Consider the following 21688-nt stretch of genomic DNA (forward strand, 5'->3'; position numbering starts at 1 on the left):
AGGGTTATAAAATAATTTGCTTAATTGATTTTCAAGTTATTTCAGGGTTATAAAATAATTTGCTTAATTAATTTTCAAGTGGGTATTAAATGAGATTACATAAACACACATTGAGATTTCATTGTAAAGTCCCATCGGTTTAGCTTTCTTAACTGTGTCACATAATTAGGAATCGATGATTATTATGCAGGTAAATGTTATTTAATATGGAAAATAAGTTTACAAAAAAAAATTTGTGTAACGCTTACATTAATGCTAAAGATGAATAACAGTGCCTTATTATTCTCAAACTCAATAGGGTTATTCATATCATGTTAGTAATTGTACAGCTAGATTAAAAGTTTGAATAGCAGCTTTATTGGTATTTTTTGTTATGTTTTATTTTACATTTTCTTTTAATTTTTTTATGCTGTTTTTTCACTTTTTTCAACATATATGCAACATTAATAACACAATATAAAAAAACAGCTTAGCCAATTGTCATTATACTCACAGGAGTGGTCAATCTTACAAAAATGCAGGTTGAGTTCGAAAATCAGTGTTATCGGGCCATTATTTTAGAAGTTGTACTGTTTTTTCAAATTTCCTCAGATTCAGTTCTTAGGCATGTTAACAGTCTCATTATTGAACTAATAAGATACGTAAAAGTGTGTGTTTGATATTTCCTGCATCTTTACAACATTGTTAGTTGATTATGTAAAAATGATGGTAAACTTGTTATCATGTATTGTGTAATCAAGTGTCCAAAACGGAAATAAACTCATATCATTGCAGTTTGTCAGATTCAATCATCCACATCTGCCATGATGACCATGATGGGAAAACCGTGTTCATTATGATTGTCAAACTTTCAAAAAAGAAACACAGGACTAAAATGCAGCCCAAGTTGGAAAAGCAGTCTAATGGGCTTCTTTTTCTGGAAGTTATTCATTTTAGTGAAATATTCATTATCTTTTTGGCATATTCATTGTGGGACTCGGAGCTCCCATGGACATGAAGCCGGATGGTAATCAAATTTTCTACATGTTCATGCTATTTTGGTCAATAATCAAAAATTGGTGATAATTATTCTATAATTTATTATGTAATGTTACATCAAAATTGACAATAATCTTTTTGCACTGCTACTGCAAACATTATGAAAAGAAAATTGTGTTATTTATTATTATATTTAACTTAAGAGTATGATTTTTAGGATTGGCATGCAGTTCAAATTAGAAAGCCAGGTCAATTGGGTTATCATTTATTATTGAATTTAATGCAATTTTGTGTGAAATTTCATTTTTCTCATTCTGGCACTTTCTAAGTATAAACTTGAACTCTGATGGGCCTGAAGCCTTATGCTTTTACTCTCATCGGTGTTACCTGTTGTGCAAAATTAAAATTTGATGTTGACTGTGCAGTTAAACATAATGTATTATTGCATCAGAAGTTGTAGTCTCCTATTTTGTGCATTATTGTTTTGTGCTCTTCTTAAGTTGTGACTTATGGGCCTGAAAGACCTTTGAGAGGGTCAGTCTATAAATTTCCCTTGGGTATCACTTCGCTAATTTCAGTTATAAAGTAATTTGCCTAATTGATAGGCTACATAAAGCACACTTGTGATTTGAGATTACATAAAGCACACTTGTTGATATTTCCCTGTAAACTCCCATAGGTTAAGCTCTCTGCTAGATTAATAATAAGGAAGCAGTGATAATTATGCAGGTAAATTTTGTTTAATATTGCAAATAAGTTTTATATATATATATATATATATATATATATATATATATATATATATATATATCAAACTGAAAGATTAAAAGTTTGAATAGCAGCTTCATTGGAATTATATTTACCTCTGCCAAGGAGGTTATATTTTCACCCCTGTTTGTCATCAACATAACTCAAAAAGTTATGGACCGATTTTGCTGAAATTTTCAGGAACTGTCAGAAGTGGGCCAAAGAGGACAAAAATCAATAATAATCAACAATTGCTACCTTGGCAGAGGTCTGCACTCTCGGAGTGCTTTTCTAGTTTTGTTGTTTTCCTTTATAATTTTTTCTCAAACACTTGCATTTGTGACTTTAAACTCTCATCCGCCTGAGACTCTGACATTTCTGTTTTTCCACATAAGCAGTTGTATTGTTTTTTATGTCTTTAAACATTATGTTACTTATGTAATATTATTTTATGCACTGTCATCATTTTTCAAATATTGAGACTTACATCATGTGAATTTGAACTCTCATGGTCCTGAAACTGTAATCTTATTGAAAGGGTAGATTGAGACCATCTTCTGGGACTTCCGGAAGACAGTCAGGTTATTAAGTTTATATTGCCTGGTATCTATTTTTTCTTCTGTTGGAAGACCATCAAAATGGAGGATGGATCAAAATAGATACTTTGGAATACTGTCAGAAAATATCTCTGGGTCCGCTCATGTTATTGACCATTTTACCTGTTGTGCATGATTAAAATTCAGTGTTGACTGACAGTGCTATTATAAGCATTATTTATTATTGCATCAAAATTGACAAAATGACCTATTTTGCATCTTTATTTTCTGTTTTTTGTCTGTACATTTGACAGCTTTGCTGCCTTGTTTGCATTTTGTAGAGCATGTAAAGCCCAACACTGAAGGTGGTCTCGGATTTTTTGTATTCCATACGGTTTTCGAGTTACGCTGTATCAAAAAGTACATATTGGTGGTAAAAGCAAAATGTGCAGTACGGTAATGGATAATAAATTTTGAACTCTGGAAAAATAAAACATAAGGCTTTTTCTTTATTTTAATTAATTTTTTCTGTACGAAATTTAAGGCACATTATGGTAACTCCAAAATTATAACATTTAGTCCCTTATATCTCCAAAACTGGCAGAGATAGGTCCATAGTTACTATTGAAGTTGAATAGGAAGTCATATACTGGCAATCTTACTGTGACCTTGAAATTGACCTTTGACCTACTTTTCACCATGAAGTGAACTTTGCAAATTTTGCTTCCCTTTTATCTCCAAAACTGGCAGAGATAGGTCCATAGTTACTATTGAACTTGAATAGGAAGTCATATACTGGCAATCTAAATGTGACCTTGAAATTGACTTTTGACCTACTTTTCACCATGAATTGAACTTTGCAAATTTTGCTTCCCTTTTATCTCCAAAACTGGCAGAGATAGGTCCGTAGTTACTATTGAACTTGAATAGAAAGTCATATACTGGCAATCTTACTGTGACCTTAAAATTGACCTTTGACCTACTTTTCACCATGAACTGAATTTTGCAAATTTTGCTTTCCTTTTATCTCCAAAACTGGCCGAGATAGGTCCGTAGTTACTATTGAACTTGAATAGAAAGTCATATACTGGCAATCTTACTGTGACCTTGAAATTGACCTATGACCTACTTTTCACCATAAACTGAACTTTGCAAATTTTGCTTCCCTTTTATCTCCAAAACTGGCAGAGATAGGTCCATAGTTACTATTGAACTTGAATAGGAAGTCATATACTGGCAATCTAAATATGACCTTAAAATTGACCTTTGACCTACTTTCACCATGAACTGGCAATCTAAATGTGACCTTAAAATTGACCTTTGACCTACTTTCACCATGAACTGAACTTTGCAAATTTTGCTTTGCTTTTATCTCCAAAACTGGCCGAGATAGGTCCGTAGTTACTATTGAACTTGAATAGAAAGTCATATACTGGCAATCTTACTGTGACCTTGAAATTGACCTATGACCTACTTTTCACCATAAACTGAACTTTGCAAATTTTGCTTTGCTTTTATCTCCAAAACTGGCCGAGATAGGTCCGTAGTTACTATTGAACTTGAATAGAAAGTCATATACTGGCAATCTAAATGTGACCTTAAAATTGACCTTTGACCTACTTTTCACCATAAACTGAACTTTGCAAATTTTGCTTCCCTTTTATCTCCAAAACTGGCAGAGATAGGTCCATAGTTACTATTGAACTTGAATAGGAAGTCATATACTGGCAATCTAAATGTGACCTTAAAATTGACCTTTGACCTACTTTTCACCATGAACTGAATTTTGCAAATTTTGCTTTCCTTTTATCTCCAAAACTGGCTGAGATAGGTCTGTAGTTACTATTGAACTTGAATAGAAAGTCATATACTGGCAATCTTACTGTGACCTTGAAATTGACCTTTGACCTACTTTTCACCATAAACTGAACTTTGCAAATTTTGCTTCCCTTTTATCTCCAAAACTGGCAGAGATAGGTCCATAGTTACTATTGAACTTGAATAGGAAGTCATATACTGGCAATCTAAGTATGACCTTAAAATTGACCTTTGACCTACTTTCACCATGAACTGAACTTTGCAAATTTTGCTTCCCTTTTATCTCCAAAACTGGCAGAGATAGGTCCATAGTTACTATTGAACTTGAATAGGAAGTCATATACTGGCAATCTAAATATGACCTTAAAATTGACCTTTGACCTACTTTCACCATGAACTGAACTTTGCAAATTTTGCTTTGCTTTTATCTCCAAAACTGGCAGAGATAGGTCCGTAGTTACTATTGAACTTGAATAGAAAGTCATATACTGGCAATCTAAATGTGACCTTAAAATTGACCTTTGACCTACTTTTCACCATGAACTGAATTTTGCAAATTTTGCTTTCCTTTTATCTCCAAAACTGGCAGATATAGGTCCGTAGTTACTATTGAACTTGAATAGGAAGTCATATACTGGCAATCTTACTGTGACCTTGAAATTGACCTTTGACCTACTTTTCACCATAAACTGAACTTTGCAAATTTTGCTTCCCTTTTATCTCCAAAACTGGCAGAGATAGGTCCATAGTTACTATTGAACTTGAATAGGAAGTCATATACTGGCAATCTAAATATGACCTTAAAATTGACCTTTGACCTACTTTCACCATGAACTGAACTTTGCAAATTTTGCTTTGCTTTTATCTCCAAAACTGGCAGAGATAGGTCCATAGTTACTATTGAACTTGAATAGGAAGTCATATACTGGCAATCTAAATGTGACCTTAAAATTGACCTTTGACCTACTTTTCACCATGAACTGAACTTTGCAAATTTTGCTTTCCTTTTATCTCCAAAACTGGCAGATATAGGTCCGTAGTTACTATTGAACTTGAATAGGAAGTCATATACTGGCAATCTAAATGTGACCTTAAAATTGACCTTTGACCTACTTTTTACCATAAACTGAACTTTGCAAATTTTGCTTCCCTTTTATCTCCAAAACTGGCAGAGATAGGTCCATAGTTACTATTGAACTTGAATAGGAAATCATATACTGGCAATCTAAATGTGACCTTAAAATTGACCTTTGACCTACTTTTCACCATGAACTGAACTTTGCAAATTTTGCTTCCCTTTTATCTCCAAATCTGGCAGAGATAGGTCCATAGTTACTATTGAACTTGAATAGGAAGTCATATACTGGCAATCTAAATGTGACCTTAAAATTGACTTTTGACCTACTTTTCACCATGAACTGAACTTTGCAAATTTTGCTTTCCTTTTATCTCCAAAACTGGCAGAGATGGTTCCATAGTTACTATTGAACTTGAATAGGAAGTCCTATACTGGCAATCTAAGTGTGACCTTGAAATTGACCTTTGACCTACTTTTCACCATGAACTGAATTTTGCAAATTTTGCTTCCCTTTTATCTCCAAAACTGGCAGAGATAGGTCCATAGTTACTATTGAACTTTAATAGGAAGTCCTATACTGGCAATCTAAGTGTGACCTTGAAATTGACCTTTGACCTACTTTTTAACATGAAGTGAACTTTGCTAATTTCTTTCTCTTTTAACTTCAAACTTGACAGAGATAGGTCCATAGTTACTCTTGAACTTGAATAGGAAGTCATATACTGGCAATTTACTGTGACCTTGAAATTGACCCTTGACCTATCTTACAAAGAACTTAAATTTGATTGTACCATATATATTTTTTGCAATAGTTTAAAAATTCTTGTTGATTGCATTTTTACAGCTTGTCAAGCACAAAACTGGTGGCTGTGTCCCTTATTTTGTGTATGTGGGGGTCTATACGAACGCGCTTGCTCCAGCTGGTGGTACAATATTCGGAGGCGGTATCGCCTCTCTGATCCTCTAGTTGTAACTCCACAGTTGTAACATTTAGTCCCTTATATCTCCAAAACTGGCAGAGATAGGTCCAAAGTTACTATTAAAGTTGAATAGGAAGTCACATACTGGCAATTTAACTGTGACCTTGAAATTGACCTTTGACCTACTTTTCACCATGAACTGAACTTTGCCAATTTTCGTTCCCTTTTATCTTCAAAACTGGCAGAGATAGGTCCATAATTGCTATTGAACTTGAATAGGAAGTCATATACTGGCAATCTAAGTGTGACCTTGAAATTGACCTTTGACCTACTTTTCATCATGAATTAAACTTTGCAAATTTTTGTTCCCTTTTATCTCCAAAACTGGCAGAGATAGATCCATAGTTACTATTGAACTTGAATAGGAAGCCATATACTGGCAATTAACTCTGACACTGAAATTTACCTTTGACCTACTTTTCACCATGAACTGAACTTTGCAAATTTTTGTTCCCTTTTATCTCCAAAACTGGCAAAGGTAGGTCCTTAGTTACTATTAAAGTTGAATAGGAAGTCATATACTGGCAATCTAAGTGTGACCTTAAAATTGACCTTTGACCTACTTTTTACCATGAACTGAACTTTGCAAATTTTCATTCCCTTTTATCTCCAAAACTGGCAAAGATAGGTCCATAGTTACTATTGAATAAGAATAGAAAGTCACTAGAGGCAATTTACTGTGACCTTTTAATTGACCTTTGACCTACTTTTCACCATGAACTGAACTTTGCTAATTTCTTTCCCTTTTATCTCCAAAACTGGCAGAGATAGGTCCATAGTTACTATTGAACTTGAATAGGAAGTAATACACTGGCAATCTGTGACCTTGAAATTCATCTTTGACCTACTTTTTTATGATGAACTGCTTTTTGCATGTTTTCTGGCCTTTAAATCTGCAAAATTGGTAAAGAAATGCCCATGGTTACTATTGAACTTGAATAGAAATTCATATACTATGATATTGAAATTGACCTTTGACCTACTTTTTCACCATGAACTGAGCTTTGCATATTTTCTTGCTCCTCATATCTTCAAAACTAGCAGAGATGTGCCCGTTGTTGCCCCTAGGTTTTCTCTTTTGTCAGCATATATGCACCACTGACAACACATTTCAAGGGAAACCAATAGGCCTTTTGTCTAGAGAATCGCAGGAGTGATCAATGGTAGGAAAATGCAAGTCAATTCAAAAATCTGCTTGATTGTACCATTTTTAGTTATTTTATTTATTTATTTTTTTTTTTTTTTTGCATATTTTGAGAACTCTCGTTGGTTGTATTTTATAGAGCTTATCAAGCACAAGACTGGTGGTGGTGTCCCCTTTTTTTTTGGGGGGGGGGTCCATACGAATGCGCTTACTCCAGCTGGTGGTACAATATCCGGAGGCGGTATCGCCTCTCTGATCCTCTAGTTTACATGCTTAAATTTACTTACACAAAAACTGATAAATTTCAGTAATCATCAATAGTCAATAATAATCAATAAACAGTATTTAAAACTCACCATTTCTGCCATTCCTTTAACTATAAATTGCAAGTAGCAAAAGTGAAATAACTGATCAAAAAAGAGAAACTATACTGTGTGTTACTCCTACCAAGGCACTGTGCTGAATGAAACAAAGTGCAAAACTCATGGGGCACCACCCTGAATGAAAAGTTGTCATTTATGCAAATGAATGTCCATTGCATTAGTTGAACCGGACACCCAGCTCCTCAATCTCAATAAGAGTAAACTAAACTTTACACTGTATATATATATATATATATTTATTTATTTATTTAGCTACTGGTATCATAAGTATAAGGCTTCCAGATTTGCATCCTGTAAGAACAATAAACAATATGAATTTATTCTAAATAATATTCAACTTCTGGCTGTTAATAATATACAATTACAGCATTTGCTTATTTAACCAAACACTAAAACACAGTACATAGCACATAAACTTGATTTCAAATTATACGAGTAGCATAATACTGTATAAACTCCCTGTTCTTGTTTCACTGCTAACAATAGAAAGTCCAGTATATATTCCAATAATAAATAATACTATAAAACAATGTAAACTTACATTGTTACCAACTTGTGTGTCCAATATATATATATATATATATATATATATATATATATATATATATATATATGCGCCCAGGTAGAAACTCAACTGCAATGCTGTCTTAGTTCAATCCTCAATTTGACAGTGTCCACAAGTAGAGGCTATATACCATGTTAGCAAACTCCTCTACTCTTCAACTGTCCAGCTACACAGACCAACTCCCAACTCACAAGTGGAAGTGTCCTAGTATATCTGACTTACACCTCACTGTCCACTAGGTCATATTACTAGTGAGTAGTAATCAAGTAAATGTTCTGATACGGTAAAGTCTTGAAAATTTCGTCGTTCTTGAAAATTTCGTCGGCAGACGATTTTCCGCCGACGTAATTTTTTTCCCTTTGAAAACTTCGTCGACCTTGAAAATCAGGTACTCGATAATTTTTGAAAAATTCGTCACCAAATATGGCCGCATTGTCCAGCTCAAACATGAAGGTAATGCGTCAGTTGATTCAAGACAATGATAAGATCAGGATATCATTGCCGATAACACTCTCAATGGGAGATAGGAACAATAGTGCGCTCCTGCGAGCGGTTACTCACAATATAGATGGTTTAGATGTGAATTCCCGTTCTCAGTTGCGGGAACGTCGGCCTTTTGTCTTTAGTTTCATTACTATTACCTGGCTTAAGGTGCATTATCAAGCCGGCAAATAGAAGTCACAGGCCGCAGCTTTGTCATTTGTAACGCCGTTATTGTTATCGGCGGCTGTCCTAAATGAGAAAGACACAATGAAAAAATCAAGATATTATCTCGAAGTGAAATGTACCCTTCACTGCTATACATGTCCATGTTCAATTTAGGACCATTTAACGATTACCTGGCTCGTACATGGAGATCGTTCGCAATGCGAATGGGACAAGATGGCAATTTTCATATCTTCAGCGGAGAATCGTTCGCGTAATATCGTCAACAGATCGTTCGCGATCCAAACAAGACGAGAAGATAATTTACATATTTGTAGGGGACTCCGTTCGCATAAGATCATCAGCGGGAGATCGTTTGCGATCCGAGCGAGACGAAAAGGCAATTTTCATATCATCATCGGGAGATCGTTCGCGATGTAAGTAAGAATGAAATGCAATTTTCATATTAGTTCAAGGGAATTAGGGAACTTCGTTCGTGGAAGATCGTCAGCGGGAGATTAATTCACACCCCCCCCCCCCCCCCCACACACACACACACACTTTGGATTTTTCAAAAATATTCATTTGATCTCTAATCCGCCCCCCCCCCCTTCCCCGCTCATGGTATATCTTTGGCGGAGAATCGTTCGCGTAATATCCTCAGGACTTTGTTTGGTAAAATCATATCAGAGGGAGATCGTTCGGGATCCTAGCTTGACGTAAAGGCAATTTTCATATCTTCATCAGGAGATTGTTTGCGATATACGGTAATGTGCCAAGCATTTCGACGGGCCCAGTCAATCCGACCACAAAAATTATTTTATAAAATTAATTTTTCTGGACTCAAACAATTAGTCCATACGTCAAAATCATGGGACAGAATTTTTTTCTTGTTCCGATTGTTCGACCACATCGTCGACAAGACTCGGTAAATTTTCAAGCCAGTGAAATAGATGCTGCATGCCTCGGCCCTTTGTCAATTGTTGTCCTTTCAATAGCTCTCGTCAATGAGGAAGAAACAATTAATTGAAGATCTAATCTGGAAGCATGACGTACCTGTCTTTTCCTTTGTCCCCGATGACAATAATAGTGCTTATAGACATACAAATTTTGCTATTAAGCAGACTTGCCCTCGCTGACTGATTCATCACGCCCGTAACTGGGGAGGGGGGGGGTTAAAAAAAAGGTCTATTCTGGATGAAACCAAATATCGACAGTGGGTAAAATACGTCGTAAACACCTTCATATATAGACCATATATCGCGTTTGCTAGCAATAAAAAGTTTGGGAAGAATAAGCAATTTATTTTCAAGTTCGATTGAAATATATATGCAGATGGGGAAACGTTCTTGAAGTCAACACAGCAAGATCTTACATTTACTACAATCGACCAAAAGATCAGCGGGATCGACCGCCCAGACTTCTTGGCGCCAAATACCACGCGCTGTCAAAATCTGACGAACACGTGTCGCTGTTCACCTACATGGATAACTGATTTGTCAACAATAAAAATGATGTCTTCCTTAACTCCATGGGAGCTTCATAGAGAGTTCCACTGGGTATTTACGTTACCTGTGAGTCTCTTTCTATTTCCCCAGATGCATGAAATGTTGATAATATTTAGCGTAATCCACGACGAACTCCATTCCTGTGACCCCCTCCCCCAAAATGGGACCGTCTTCATTACCATGTGGTTTTCGCTATGCTGGAACAGACCAGATAAAACCAGTCTCTCATTTCTGCATGTGCTCAATTCTCACGTCAAAATATAAATGCACCTGTTTTGTGAAAATTATGGCAAGTAAATGCTTTTTTTACGTTCAGGTTGTATCAGTGGGGTTTTCAATATGCACCGTGGTTTGTGCACAGCGAGAGTATATAAGTAAGAAAATCGGAAGAATGCCAGCAAAATACTGTATGTCTATCGGCACAGGTACGCTCCGTATTTTGCCTTTACTCAATATGTTTTTATATGACATGCTTTTTAAATAAAATACTTAATAGTAATTTGAAGTTACACCGATTTCCGTTTGAGTACCAGTTGGTATTCTTTGATACGGGTGATTGAATTTTCTTCGGAAGTACGTACGTCTACGCCTCGACGCTGAGCAAGCCTTGCGGGTTGAAAAAAAACTGATCTCAGACTTGTAAAAAATTTCAATTCGGTTGATTTCAGTTGTCATATTAAAATTCAAATAGGGCGTACGTAGATCACATAACTAGTTAAAGTCCACTTAAGCTACCGGTTTCAAATATAAGTGACCGGCCTTTGTTTACAACACCTGTCTCCAGGGAAATACTCGTCCCACTTGTGAAGCGCATCATGAAAGTGATCGTAGGTGAGGGAAATATATAAATAAAAATTATAATTGTCGTCTTTTTTAATGTTAAGTAATGTTAGCACATATTGTACACAGCAAAATAAGATTTCAGGAGGATAAAACATGCCTGAAACACGTTAGGCGAAAATTGCGGCTTATCTTGCGTAACACTTCCGGTAAAATGCAATACTTCCAGAAAGATGGACGTTTTGGCAGATGCCCCTAACAATCCAACGATATCAAAGGTTTCCATTTGCTGTATTTTAATCAATTCGACCAAACTGACATTTCCATGAAATTAATTAATTAATCTTGGTCGAATTGTTTGGCATATTACCGTAAGCAATAATAAAATGCACTTTTCATATTAGTTCAAAGAACTTAGTTTGCGAACGATCGTCAGCGGGAGATCATAATTTTAACTCCGCCTCCCCCTTTGAATATTATAAATAATATATATATTTAGTTTTATCTTTAACCCCCCTTCCCCGCTCACGGCATATCTTCGGCGGAGAATCATTTGCGTAATATCGTCAGAACTTTGTTCGCGTAAAATCGTCAGAGGGAGATCATTCGCAATCCGAGCGAGACGAAAAGGCAATTTTCAAATCATCATCGGGAGATCGTTCGCGAAAAAATTAGTCGGATTTACACAATTAAAAATATTAATTAATTTTTAAGCGACGAAATTTTCAAGACTTTACCGTAATCATACACCAAGTGTTAGGAGACGCATTATTTCTATTGGGTATATATGTGTAGACTACTAACAGGCTGTGTCAAACACCATGTAGACCATTGGTCTTACAAGTCACCAGGGATTTCATTGTGAAATCTATGGACCCAGAGCAAAAACTGTTACCAGTTACTACGTGTACACACAGTTTTAGGGGTACTTCAATTTTACTGGCATTTGGCAATTGCAAGGGACAATGTTCATATCACAGGGGGTACTAGTAGCATTGTCTTTTTAATGCCTGAAACAGTAACTAAGACTGCATGGGTTCCCACAGATTTAGATCGGTCCATCTGGATCGACCTAACTCACTGGGAGATCATGCTAAATTGCTGTCAGCTTCCAGAAGCCAAGGGTGCACAAAAGCTAATTGCCCCCTTAAAGGTTTTAGTAGGCAGGACATATATTTAAGCCGGTAAAGCTGACAGCAATCTAGTGAGACTCCCCAGGGCAATAGATTGATCTAAATATCTGTGGGAATGGTCTCTATGCATACACTCAGTTTTAGGGGGACTTCAATTTTACTGGCATTTGGCAAGTGACAAATGTTGATATCACATGGTGAATTAGCAGCATTGTCTTTTTAAGACCTGAAACTTAAAGTAAGGGGTAAATCTAAGCAATTGATGTGTCCTCTCTTTTTTAACTGCTCTTGTAATGCGTGCTCTTTCAGACTGGTTTGTTTGAAGACATCAGTGAAGGGTTGAAAAAAGCCAAGGTGGTCGTGGCATGCATCTCGGATGAGGTAGGTAGTCTTCAATAATAATATGAGAACATTTATCATTACGCCTTTACAGGTTTAATAGTATAATAATAATAATAATAATAATAATAATAATAATGCTGTCATAGTGATAATACGTGTATGCGTAAAACCTAATATAGTGCATTTGTTTAGACTGCTTTGTCGGATGTGGAACCTAGGATGTAATTTATTAATTTCAGCACGCAAACTCCCCATAATGCTTGTTGAAGCTTACGCTAAAGTGCCATGAATTTCGAACGGCTCTTGAATTTCGAACGATCTTAAAATCGGCCGTCTGGAGTTTTTTCTGGACCATGAATTTCGGCCAGTAAGCAATTTTGCGCGATCTTGATTTCGTGAATTTCGTACACCTTAAAATCGGCCACCGGGCTATTCTCGCGCTTAGAAAGATCTAACAGTTGGCAATGTTGCCCTAGCGTACCTTTACCTGAGTACTACATGTGCGGCCCAAGGTGCAAGATAATGATCGGTACAGTTAGTTTAGGACGCTAAACAACATCGTCATATCCATTCATTCAGATAACAGGAGAATCTATTAAGAGTTGTACTGTCAGGCTGTTGTTTCTTTACCGCAGTATTCGGTGTGAGATAGCGATCGGTAGTTTTGCTGAGGCGCACAATAGCATTGTTAACAGTAGAGACTTCAGTAACAGAACAAAAGAGCAATATTAAGAGCTGCAATAAAGATTACCATTATTGCTCTCTTGTCTCGCTCAGATCGTTCACGATCTCCCGCTGACGATCTTCCGCTAATGAAGTCCCTTGAAATGTACAAATGAAATGAAAAATATTTTTAAAAATTATAAATTCCAATAGGGAGGGATGGAGGGTTAAAAACAATCGAGAACGATCTCCGGCTGACGATCTTCCGCTGACGAAAGCCACTGAACGTGAATGAGCTTTCTCGTTTCACTCGGATTGCGACGCTGACGATACGAAAATTGCGTTCTCGTCTCGCCCTTTGGCTTACGAAGTCTCTTTAACAAATATGAAAATTGCCTCCTGGTCTCTCTCGGATTGCGAACGATCTCTCGCTGAAAATTTGAGAATAATATCATGGTTGGCCAAAAAATTATATACGCACAGTGTATCCGTGCTGTGTATCCGTTAGGAAGTAGTTTCGTCTTGACTGAATATCAGCGTACACTACAAAGTAGTACCATTCATCTGTGACGCATCATAAAAGCAAGGTACGTCAAATTACTCTAAGAAAATTTCTTACAACGTCCACGGCTGTCCCGACAAGCCAAGACGTCATTAAAAAAAAAGTCGCAAGCCGTCTAGCCGTCTTTGAAAATATAGGCCGTCCGTTGATGTCAGCGGCCGTCCAAATGACGCCTGGACGGTTCGCTGGGAAAAGCCTTGCTCATAAGGGTATATTTATTTAACTAGGGGCTTACTGACATCACCCAGCTTACATGCGGGTGCATGCCTCCCAAAATTATATTAAAGGATAAAATTGTAATATATCTAAGTTTAATTGTTTGTAAATTTTGTAAAAATTACCCATGCCACCCCGTTAGTTTGGAGGGTTAAGCTGGATCAAGTCCGTGTCAAAATTCTTTGAAACTTTGCAGGAAAAATCAATCTTCCTTTGTTTCTCTGGCTCCTTGTTTAGCCCGATGATCAGATTTATCTAGTGCCCCCAGGTCTGCTGGAACAGCTCTTTGAAAATAACACACAGGTAGATTTTTATCTGAGATAAATATCGCATTCGATACACTCAAGACAAAAGCTACCTGTGAGCTGAAGGGCACTTTACCCTCTAATTAAGAGGTAAAGCAAGTTCCAGCTAGATGGACGATTAAGATCGGACTTCAGATGGTAACTAGTATTGTTTACCTCAGTTCTGTGAAAGCAAACGAGAAGGGTATCAGAACAATGGTGCATATATAAATTATACAGAGAATTGGTACATTCAGGTGACGTTAACTTATAATCGAAGGGGATTTTTGATAATATTCCTTGAAAAGTACACTAGATTTATAGAGAATTATATCATGGTTGGCCAAAAAATTATATACGCAGTGTATCCGTGCTGTGTATCCGTTAGGAAGTAATTTCATCTTGACTGAATATCAGCGTACACTACAAAGTAGTACCATTCATCTGTGACGCATCATAAAAGCAAGGTACGTCAAATTACTCTAAGAAAATTTCTTACAACGTCCACGGCTGTCCCGACAAGCCAAGACGTCATTAAAAAAAAAGTCGCAAGCCGTCTAGCCGTCTTTGAAAATATAGGCCGTCCGGTGATGTCAGCGGCCGTCCTAATGATGGCTGGACGGTTCGCTGGGAAAAGCCTTGCTCATAAGGGTATATTTATTTAACTAGGGGCTTACTGACATCACCCAGCTTACATGCGGGTGCATGCCTCCCAAAATTATATTAAAGGATAAAATTGTAATATATCTAAGTTTAATTGTTTGTAAATTTTGTAAAAATTGCCCATGCCACCCTGTTAGTTTGGAGGGTTAAGCTGGATCAAGTCCGTGTCAAAATTCTTTGAAACTTTGCAGGAAAAATCAATCTTCCTTTGTTTCTCTGGCTCCTTGTTTAGCCCGATGATCAGATTTATCTAGTGCCCCCAGGTCTGCTGGAACAGCTCTTTGAAAATAACACACAGGTAGGTTTTTATCTGAGATAAATATCGCGTTCGATACACTCAAGACAAAAGCTACCTGTGAGCTGAAGGGCACTTTACCCTCTAATTAAGAGGTAAAGCAAGTTCCAGCTAGATGGACGATTAAGATCGGACTTCAGATGGTAACTAGTATTGTTTACCTCAGTTCTGTGAAAGCAAACGAGAAGGGTGTCAGAACAATGGTGCATATATAAATTATACAGAGAATTGGTACATTCAGGTGACGTTAACTTATAATCGAAGGGGATTTTTGATAATATTCCTTGAAAAGTACACTAGATTTATAGAGAATAATATCATGGTTGGCCAAAAAATTATATACGCACAGTGTATCCGTGCGTTTGCCTGGTTACGCCCCTGTCGCAAACCAGCAAACCATATCCTGCTGACTACATGAAAATTGCCTTCTAGCATGGACAAAAAAATCCAAGCTTCTATGCTTGCTCGGATCGCTGACGATCTCTTGCTGACGAATATAGTAACGAAGTCCCTTGAACTAGTGTGGAAATTGGCTTATTGTCATGCTCAGATCACTCACTATCTCCCACTGACGATCTTCCAGTCCCTCGAACGAATATAAAAACTGCCTTTTCGGTTTACTCTAGATTACCTATCTCTCGCGTTTGTTTGAAGATGGTTGCAATGACAAAACGTACACGCTTTTCAAATGCGTACATTGACGCAGAAGACACTTATCGCAGATGAAGGCTACCTGCACGTGCGCCATAGACACTGATCGGCTGTCGTCTCGGTTTCAGTGCACGGAAAGGAGCAACGGTAACACTAAGCTTCCATAGTAAAGGTTATCTGGCCATGGCAGACGCTAATCGTCGGCCGTCTCTCCCTCCGTCCACTCCCGTTCTGAGCGCCAGGATTGTTTTTGAAAAACGACACTAGTTTCTGGCTGCCAGAATCGCTTTTGAAAAACGACACTACTGATAACGATGCTGTTTTGCAGCCCTAGACAACAGTACTGCTCTATCTATGGGCCATAAACAGTGATCGGGTGAAAGTACGTGTATACCTTTGGTCGCAATTACCGACACTCACACATCATACATTATGGTAACTCTAAATAGAACGTCGGGAGAAGATAACTGAAGGCCTAGCAAAGAAGAGACAACTTCCGGTCAAAATTGACAGAATTCCATGAAATTCAAACTTTCGGAAGTTCTGAGCACCTCCATTTCATGAATTTCGGCCAGAACGATTTTTTCCCAAATTTAATTATTTTCTGCTGTTCGAAATTCATGGCACATTACCGTAGATCTGCTTCCCCCCTCCCCACCCCCATATATTTATATTGAATAGAACTAATATCTATTTTAGTATGCCAACTCACCTAACTGCATGATGGAGCTAAGATTCGCCATGCTGAACTTATGCAAGCCTCTCGTGGCGTGTGTGGTGGGAACTAAGAACGAATGGGAAAGCAGTGAGGTTTGTAAAGAGAGAAGTCTCATTTTAACATTTTTATAAGCAGTTTTTTCTCCATGGCTGTTTTTTTCAGGTTTTCTCTTAAAGTCTGTTGAATTTAAGTCCTTTGCATATCAATCCTTATTTATCATGCTTTGTATGTTACTTCTGAATTGCTTTGTAAGACTGCATTCTTGACTTCTATTTATCAGTAAAATAATGTCTGAAAAATATAAATTCTGGCAACATACATATTTTGATGTGACATGTGCACAGTTTTTAGGGAGGTTATTTAAAGTTGATCTGTTTGATATCTTAGGTCAGCATCCTTCTAGTGCGTGGACAGGCCTCTGACACAAGTGAGAAGAATACTCTTCCCCCCAAGTTCAACTTTCAGGATAATCTGAAGGAATATCCACCAATGTTCCTGCAGGAAATACAAGACAAAATTGCTCAGGTGAAGGAGGAAATGGAAAAGAAAGAAGCTGTCAAGGCCCAACCTGCAGAAGCTGCAGATCATACACCAGCAGTGGAGAAACGACAGAAACAAGAGAAAATTATCTCTTTCCAGGTGATAAAATTGCAACATTTTAGGGGTGGGTTCGAAGCCCGATGAAATAAATGTTTCATTTTACAATTTTGAAGTTTGAAATTTTTATGAAATGCCACATTCACATGAAATGGCCCCAGTACATGCACTGCAGTGATTGTATCTATAAGGCCACACTTTTTTATTTTTATTGATGACATCCTGCGCGCGCACCGATTTTCATCCATTCTTAAAAAAAAAAAAAAAATCACCCCCAAAGAAGTCGGTTGTCGCAAATGTCGTTATTGAAATTGCTGGAAAATGAGCTTTCTGCCCATGCGCATTATCACCACGTGGAAATAGATTCAGATTCTTAATTGACAAACACCTTTACATGCAAGGTACAATCAATAACAATACTAGTCACTATAACATAGCACAGACAAAAAAATAGATAAATAAATATAGATTATCATATTATTAATATAAATAACTATACAAACGGATAATTATGTCTTATTTCATAATCAGTTTACCAGGTTTGACCTACACGCCCAGTCTCTGCTGACAGCGCATAACGAATTTCACACTGGTATTATGTCAGAAATATATTATGAAATATATCAGCTTTGCCGTCAAATTCATCTCTAGGATTACTTTCAAATTACACGTCAATAAAGTCATAAAGAGAACGGGGGCCGTCTTTTTGGATTGGTATGCCATTAATTTTGGGCATGGAGATATCATCTTTTTACAATTATACGAAAGGCTGGCGGTGGCCAGGGATTATCGCCCGGAACATTTCAGTGACATTCTGTCCAAAGCAGCATACATACCAGGTTTTTTGTAGCGAAAAAAAGGTTGACAACGGCGTCGGGGTATTTGGTGGGCTGAAGGTCGGACAGGCCACCCGACAGTTTGGGTGCTTCGTGTGAGTCCAAGTAGACAAAATGGCATCGACCGAAATGACTTTTAATGGATTTGTTAGTATTAGGCATATCCTTGCATCATTATTTTTAACATATCTGTGAAGTGTTCATTATGCTTAAATATATTCTGAGAATACAAATAAAGACACACTGTTTGTTTGATATTTGTTTTATTGATTGCTATACCAACAAAATGCATGAAATAACCTTAAATAGATTTGGTAATATGCAGCATATCTATTCATGACTTTTTTTACCTTTTACGAAGTGTTCACAATGCTTTAATATTTTGAGAGCATTCATGGATAAAGACATATTGTTAGTTTGATACGTGTTTCTGTGGTAAATTTGTGTTTCCATCTGTGCACTGACAGCATTCCTTTATTTAAGCAGAATTTTTTTTTTTTTTTTTTTTTTTTTGGACTTTTTTATCGCCCTCTCGCACCGATTTCGGGGTCCCCAGAGGATGTCATCCATAAAAATAAAAAAGTGTGGCCTAACAGGGGATAAAATTCTTATTATTATAAAATCAAAATTACACAGCACTTGGATCTTTTTTAAAGATAATGAATTATTTGTTGCTAAACAAAAACCATATATTTTTATGAGTTAATCTATTGATTTTTTAAGATTAATTAAAATTGAAATTAATTAAAATTAAAATTTGTTTAAAAAACATGTATGATAGTTTTTTATATTCTCCCAAGGTGGAGTCACTAGCAACTGTTTTCCTTCTCATTTTCCTCTCAACAGACACTACTAGCTGTAGCCTTCTTTCCTTCTGTAACAGGTATTTCTAGATCTTACTTCACATCTTTTACCTGTGCATGTATATACCCTCTTAGCCTCACTTTATAAAACAACTTAGTACTTGGAAGTTGCTCCATGTTTTGAGACTGAGTCTGACTATTTTTAGGCTACTTTAATCCAGGATAGATCTTAATTGTAGTGCCTGTCTCTCTAATATTTGAGCCATTTCTTACTCATTGTTCAATACTTTCTACTGATTGATTATGTGTCAAATTAGACTGCATTTTTCAGTTGTAAAGTTGAGGCTAACATTATTTCATTCTTCTTTGAAATGAGACCTTGAACTCTGTCCTGTGTTTCTGGCAATGATGATCATCATCATCGTCGTCGTCATTATATCTACTTTCTTAGGAGGAGTTTGAGCTTATCCAGAGAAAGCTGATGAGGTTTATTGAAGTCCACCATGCCATCAATCTTGATATCATGCCGTACCCAAAACTGTGTGTACTGGACTATGTGGACCTGGAAGGTACAGTGCACTTTTTTTTAATTTGGAAACTTTTTTTTCTGTTTTTTGATGAACTTGCCTTGATTTGCTTCTTTTATTACATGTGGTTCAGTGAGTTAACTTAAAAGAAAAAGAGATGATGAGGAATTTTATGATGTGTGGTGATAAAATTTTTTTAATGCCAAGTGATTGTGATGATTAAAAACTTGTTAATTAGATAATTAACCTTCCAAAAACTCCAATGTTTCTAGCAGGGTTTCAAAAGATAATATTATTATATATTATGTATTTGTGAACATTTTATTTTAAGGGGACATAATTTATTTCATTTTCTTCACTTATTGATTACAAGTTTCTAAAAAATGTTGTTGGAATTTAAGGTCATGCTGAGGCCATCAAGAAGAGTATGGTCAATCTTCAGCCACCTGTCAGTGATCCCGATGATCAAACTGGCCAGCACCGCAAGCTTGTGTGCAAGATACTCTGTGAATATGAACAGGTAGAGACACTGGGTTTATTTATTTATTTACATTTTCTTAAGTTCCAATACAATAAAATCATAGGTCTGCTTTTTTCACTCCCCCTTAGGTGTTATTTCATGCAGCAAAAAGTTAAGTATTATTTGTAGATTTCTGTAACTGAATCAGATAGGGTATTTATCACTACACTTTCACCAGTTCAGTCTGGTGTGAAAGTATGATTAAAGGTATAATTTAAATACCATGATATTTTTTTTCGAAAACTTAACTTTGAACTGTCACAGTAGTATTATGGTTTTTTTGTATATAAGATTATACATTTAAATGATAAAGGACACTATTGTACAAAATATCATCTAAATGATGGGATTATAATAAAATTTACTGTGTAGGTTACTTTATGTCTAACATGCACAATAAGATTTAAAAGTCCCCCTTCATAGTTCAAATTAATTAAAAATTTTTGTCTAATTTTCAGGGCTGGCACTTGAGTGGGCCACCTATCCTCCTGAAGCTGAAAGACCAGGAGAAGTTTATAGCCAACTCGGCAGCCTATCTGGCCAGAATGAATGCCGTTCTCAAACACAGTGGGGTCAACCTGACCTGTATGGGGGGCTCGGACGAGGCACTGGAGTTTGTCAGAGACATTGAGCTGGTAGGCACTTGCTTGTATCCAAAGAATGCCATCAGAAGAGTCATCTAGTACAGTAACATTAAAATCATTTATAAGTTTCTTAATAATTAAAAATCCTACCCCTCCAGAGCCAGACCTAGCCCTCTTGTGCATTGGCCTATTCTGGCCTAACCAAATATAGCCGTTGATACCGATATTGTCACATTTACTGGAGCACAACTGTGTCTCCGCTAATCCTATAATTTTCAACTCTTGTTCTATTATGGATGACAGAATTGCATGTTCATCCTGATTGGAAGTCCTTGTTTGTCTTCCGTTGTTACTCTTCTTCCTGCCTGTCCTGTTATCATTGTCGCTCTGCCTGCCCATACTGCTATCGTTGTCACTCTGCCTGCCTGTCCTACCATCATTGTCACTGCCTGCCTGTCCTACTATCATTGTGGTCAAGCATCACGGAGGTCCCTCTTATGTGGATTTTCCCCTTCCCTGAATCAATGTGATTCACTGTTGCACAGATATTGTTACTTTTTCTACGTTGCTCCACAGTTGTAAATTCTTCTATGTACACATTTTTGAAGTTCCTCGAGTCTTTTAGCAGATTTTTGGCTTAGAATATTTCCTTTCTATCTTCTGGTTTTGCACACTTGGCTATTACTAAACCAGGTCGATCCACATATGGCGAATAGGAAATGTTGATCATATAAAAATGAAACCATTTACGAGAATTTTAACTATGGACAGACAGAAGATATTTGAATTATGACCTATGTGGTTTGACAAAGCTGTATCACTCTTCCCAAATCTCCCTTAAAGATTAGAATTTAATTTATTCATTCAGACATGATTCTGATGACTTACATGTAATGGCATTAGATTTTTTTCACATTGTAAGTTTTGTATCATATACTAGTAGTATGAGTAATAAATTTAAATGTATCTGTTATTTATCTGTATAATTACAGAAAGGAACAGACACTTCCGGCTTTGCCAAGGCCTTCAAACATTTCCGTGAAGAGGTGATGAAGAATGATGTGCATAAAGTCAGAGGACATTTGAAAAGGTTGGTACTGCAGAAAATAGTGAAGGCTATAGGAGAAAATGC

The 21688-nt window shown here is 36.7% G+C and overlaps 2 protein-coding genes across 2 annotated transcripts in view; one reads left to right on the forward strand and one right to left on the reverse strand.

Moving 5' to 3' along the window:
• Positions 1-16380, reverse strand: part of LOC147763043 (RNA helicase MOV-10-like) — a 296407-nt gene extending 280027 nt beyond the window's left edge. The window contains exon 1 of the mRNA XM_087007838.1: positions 16366-16380. The gene's annotated coding sequence lies outside the window, so the exon portion shown is untranslated. The remainder of the gene's footprint in view (positions 1-16365) is intronic.
• Positions 1-21688, forward strand: part of LOC147763056 (uncharacterized) — a 31298-nt gene that overhangs the window by 6187 nt on the left and 3423 nt on the right. Inside the window, exons 4-10 of the mRNA XM_087007834.1 lie at positions 12605-12676; positions 16671-16781; positions 17077-17328; positions 19377-19494; positions 19854-19972; positions 20431-20607; positions 21549-21646. Coding sequence (XP_086863960.1) covers positions 12605-12676; positions 16671-16781; positions 17077-17328; positions 19377-19494; positions 19854-19972; positions 20431-20607; positions 21549-21646 — 947 coding nt within the window. The remainder of the gene's footprint in view (positions 1-12604; positions 12677-16670; positions 16782-17076; positions 17329-19376; positions 19495-19853; positions 19973-20430; positions 20608-21548; positions 21647-21688) is intronic.

The sequence above is a fragment of the Lingula anatina genome, chromosome 3 (assembly GCF_051362555.1).
Source record: "Lingula anatina isolate TDL-2025a chromosome 3, LinAna3.0, whole genome shotgun sequence".
Taxonomy (NCBI): domain Eukaryota; kingdom Metazoa; phylum Brachiopoda; class Lingulata; order Lingulida; family Lingulidae; genus Lingula; species Lingula anatina.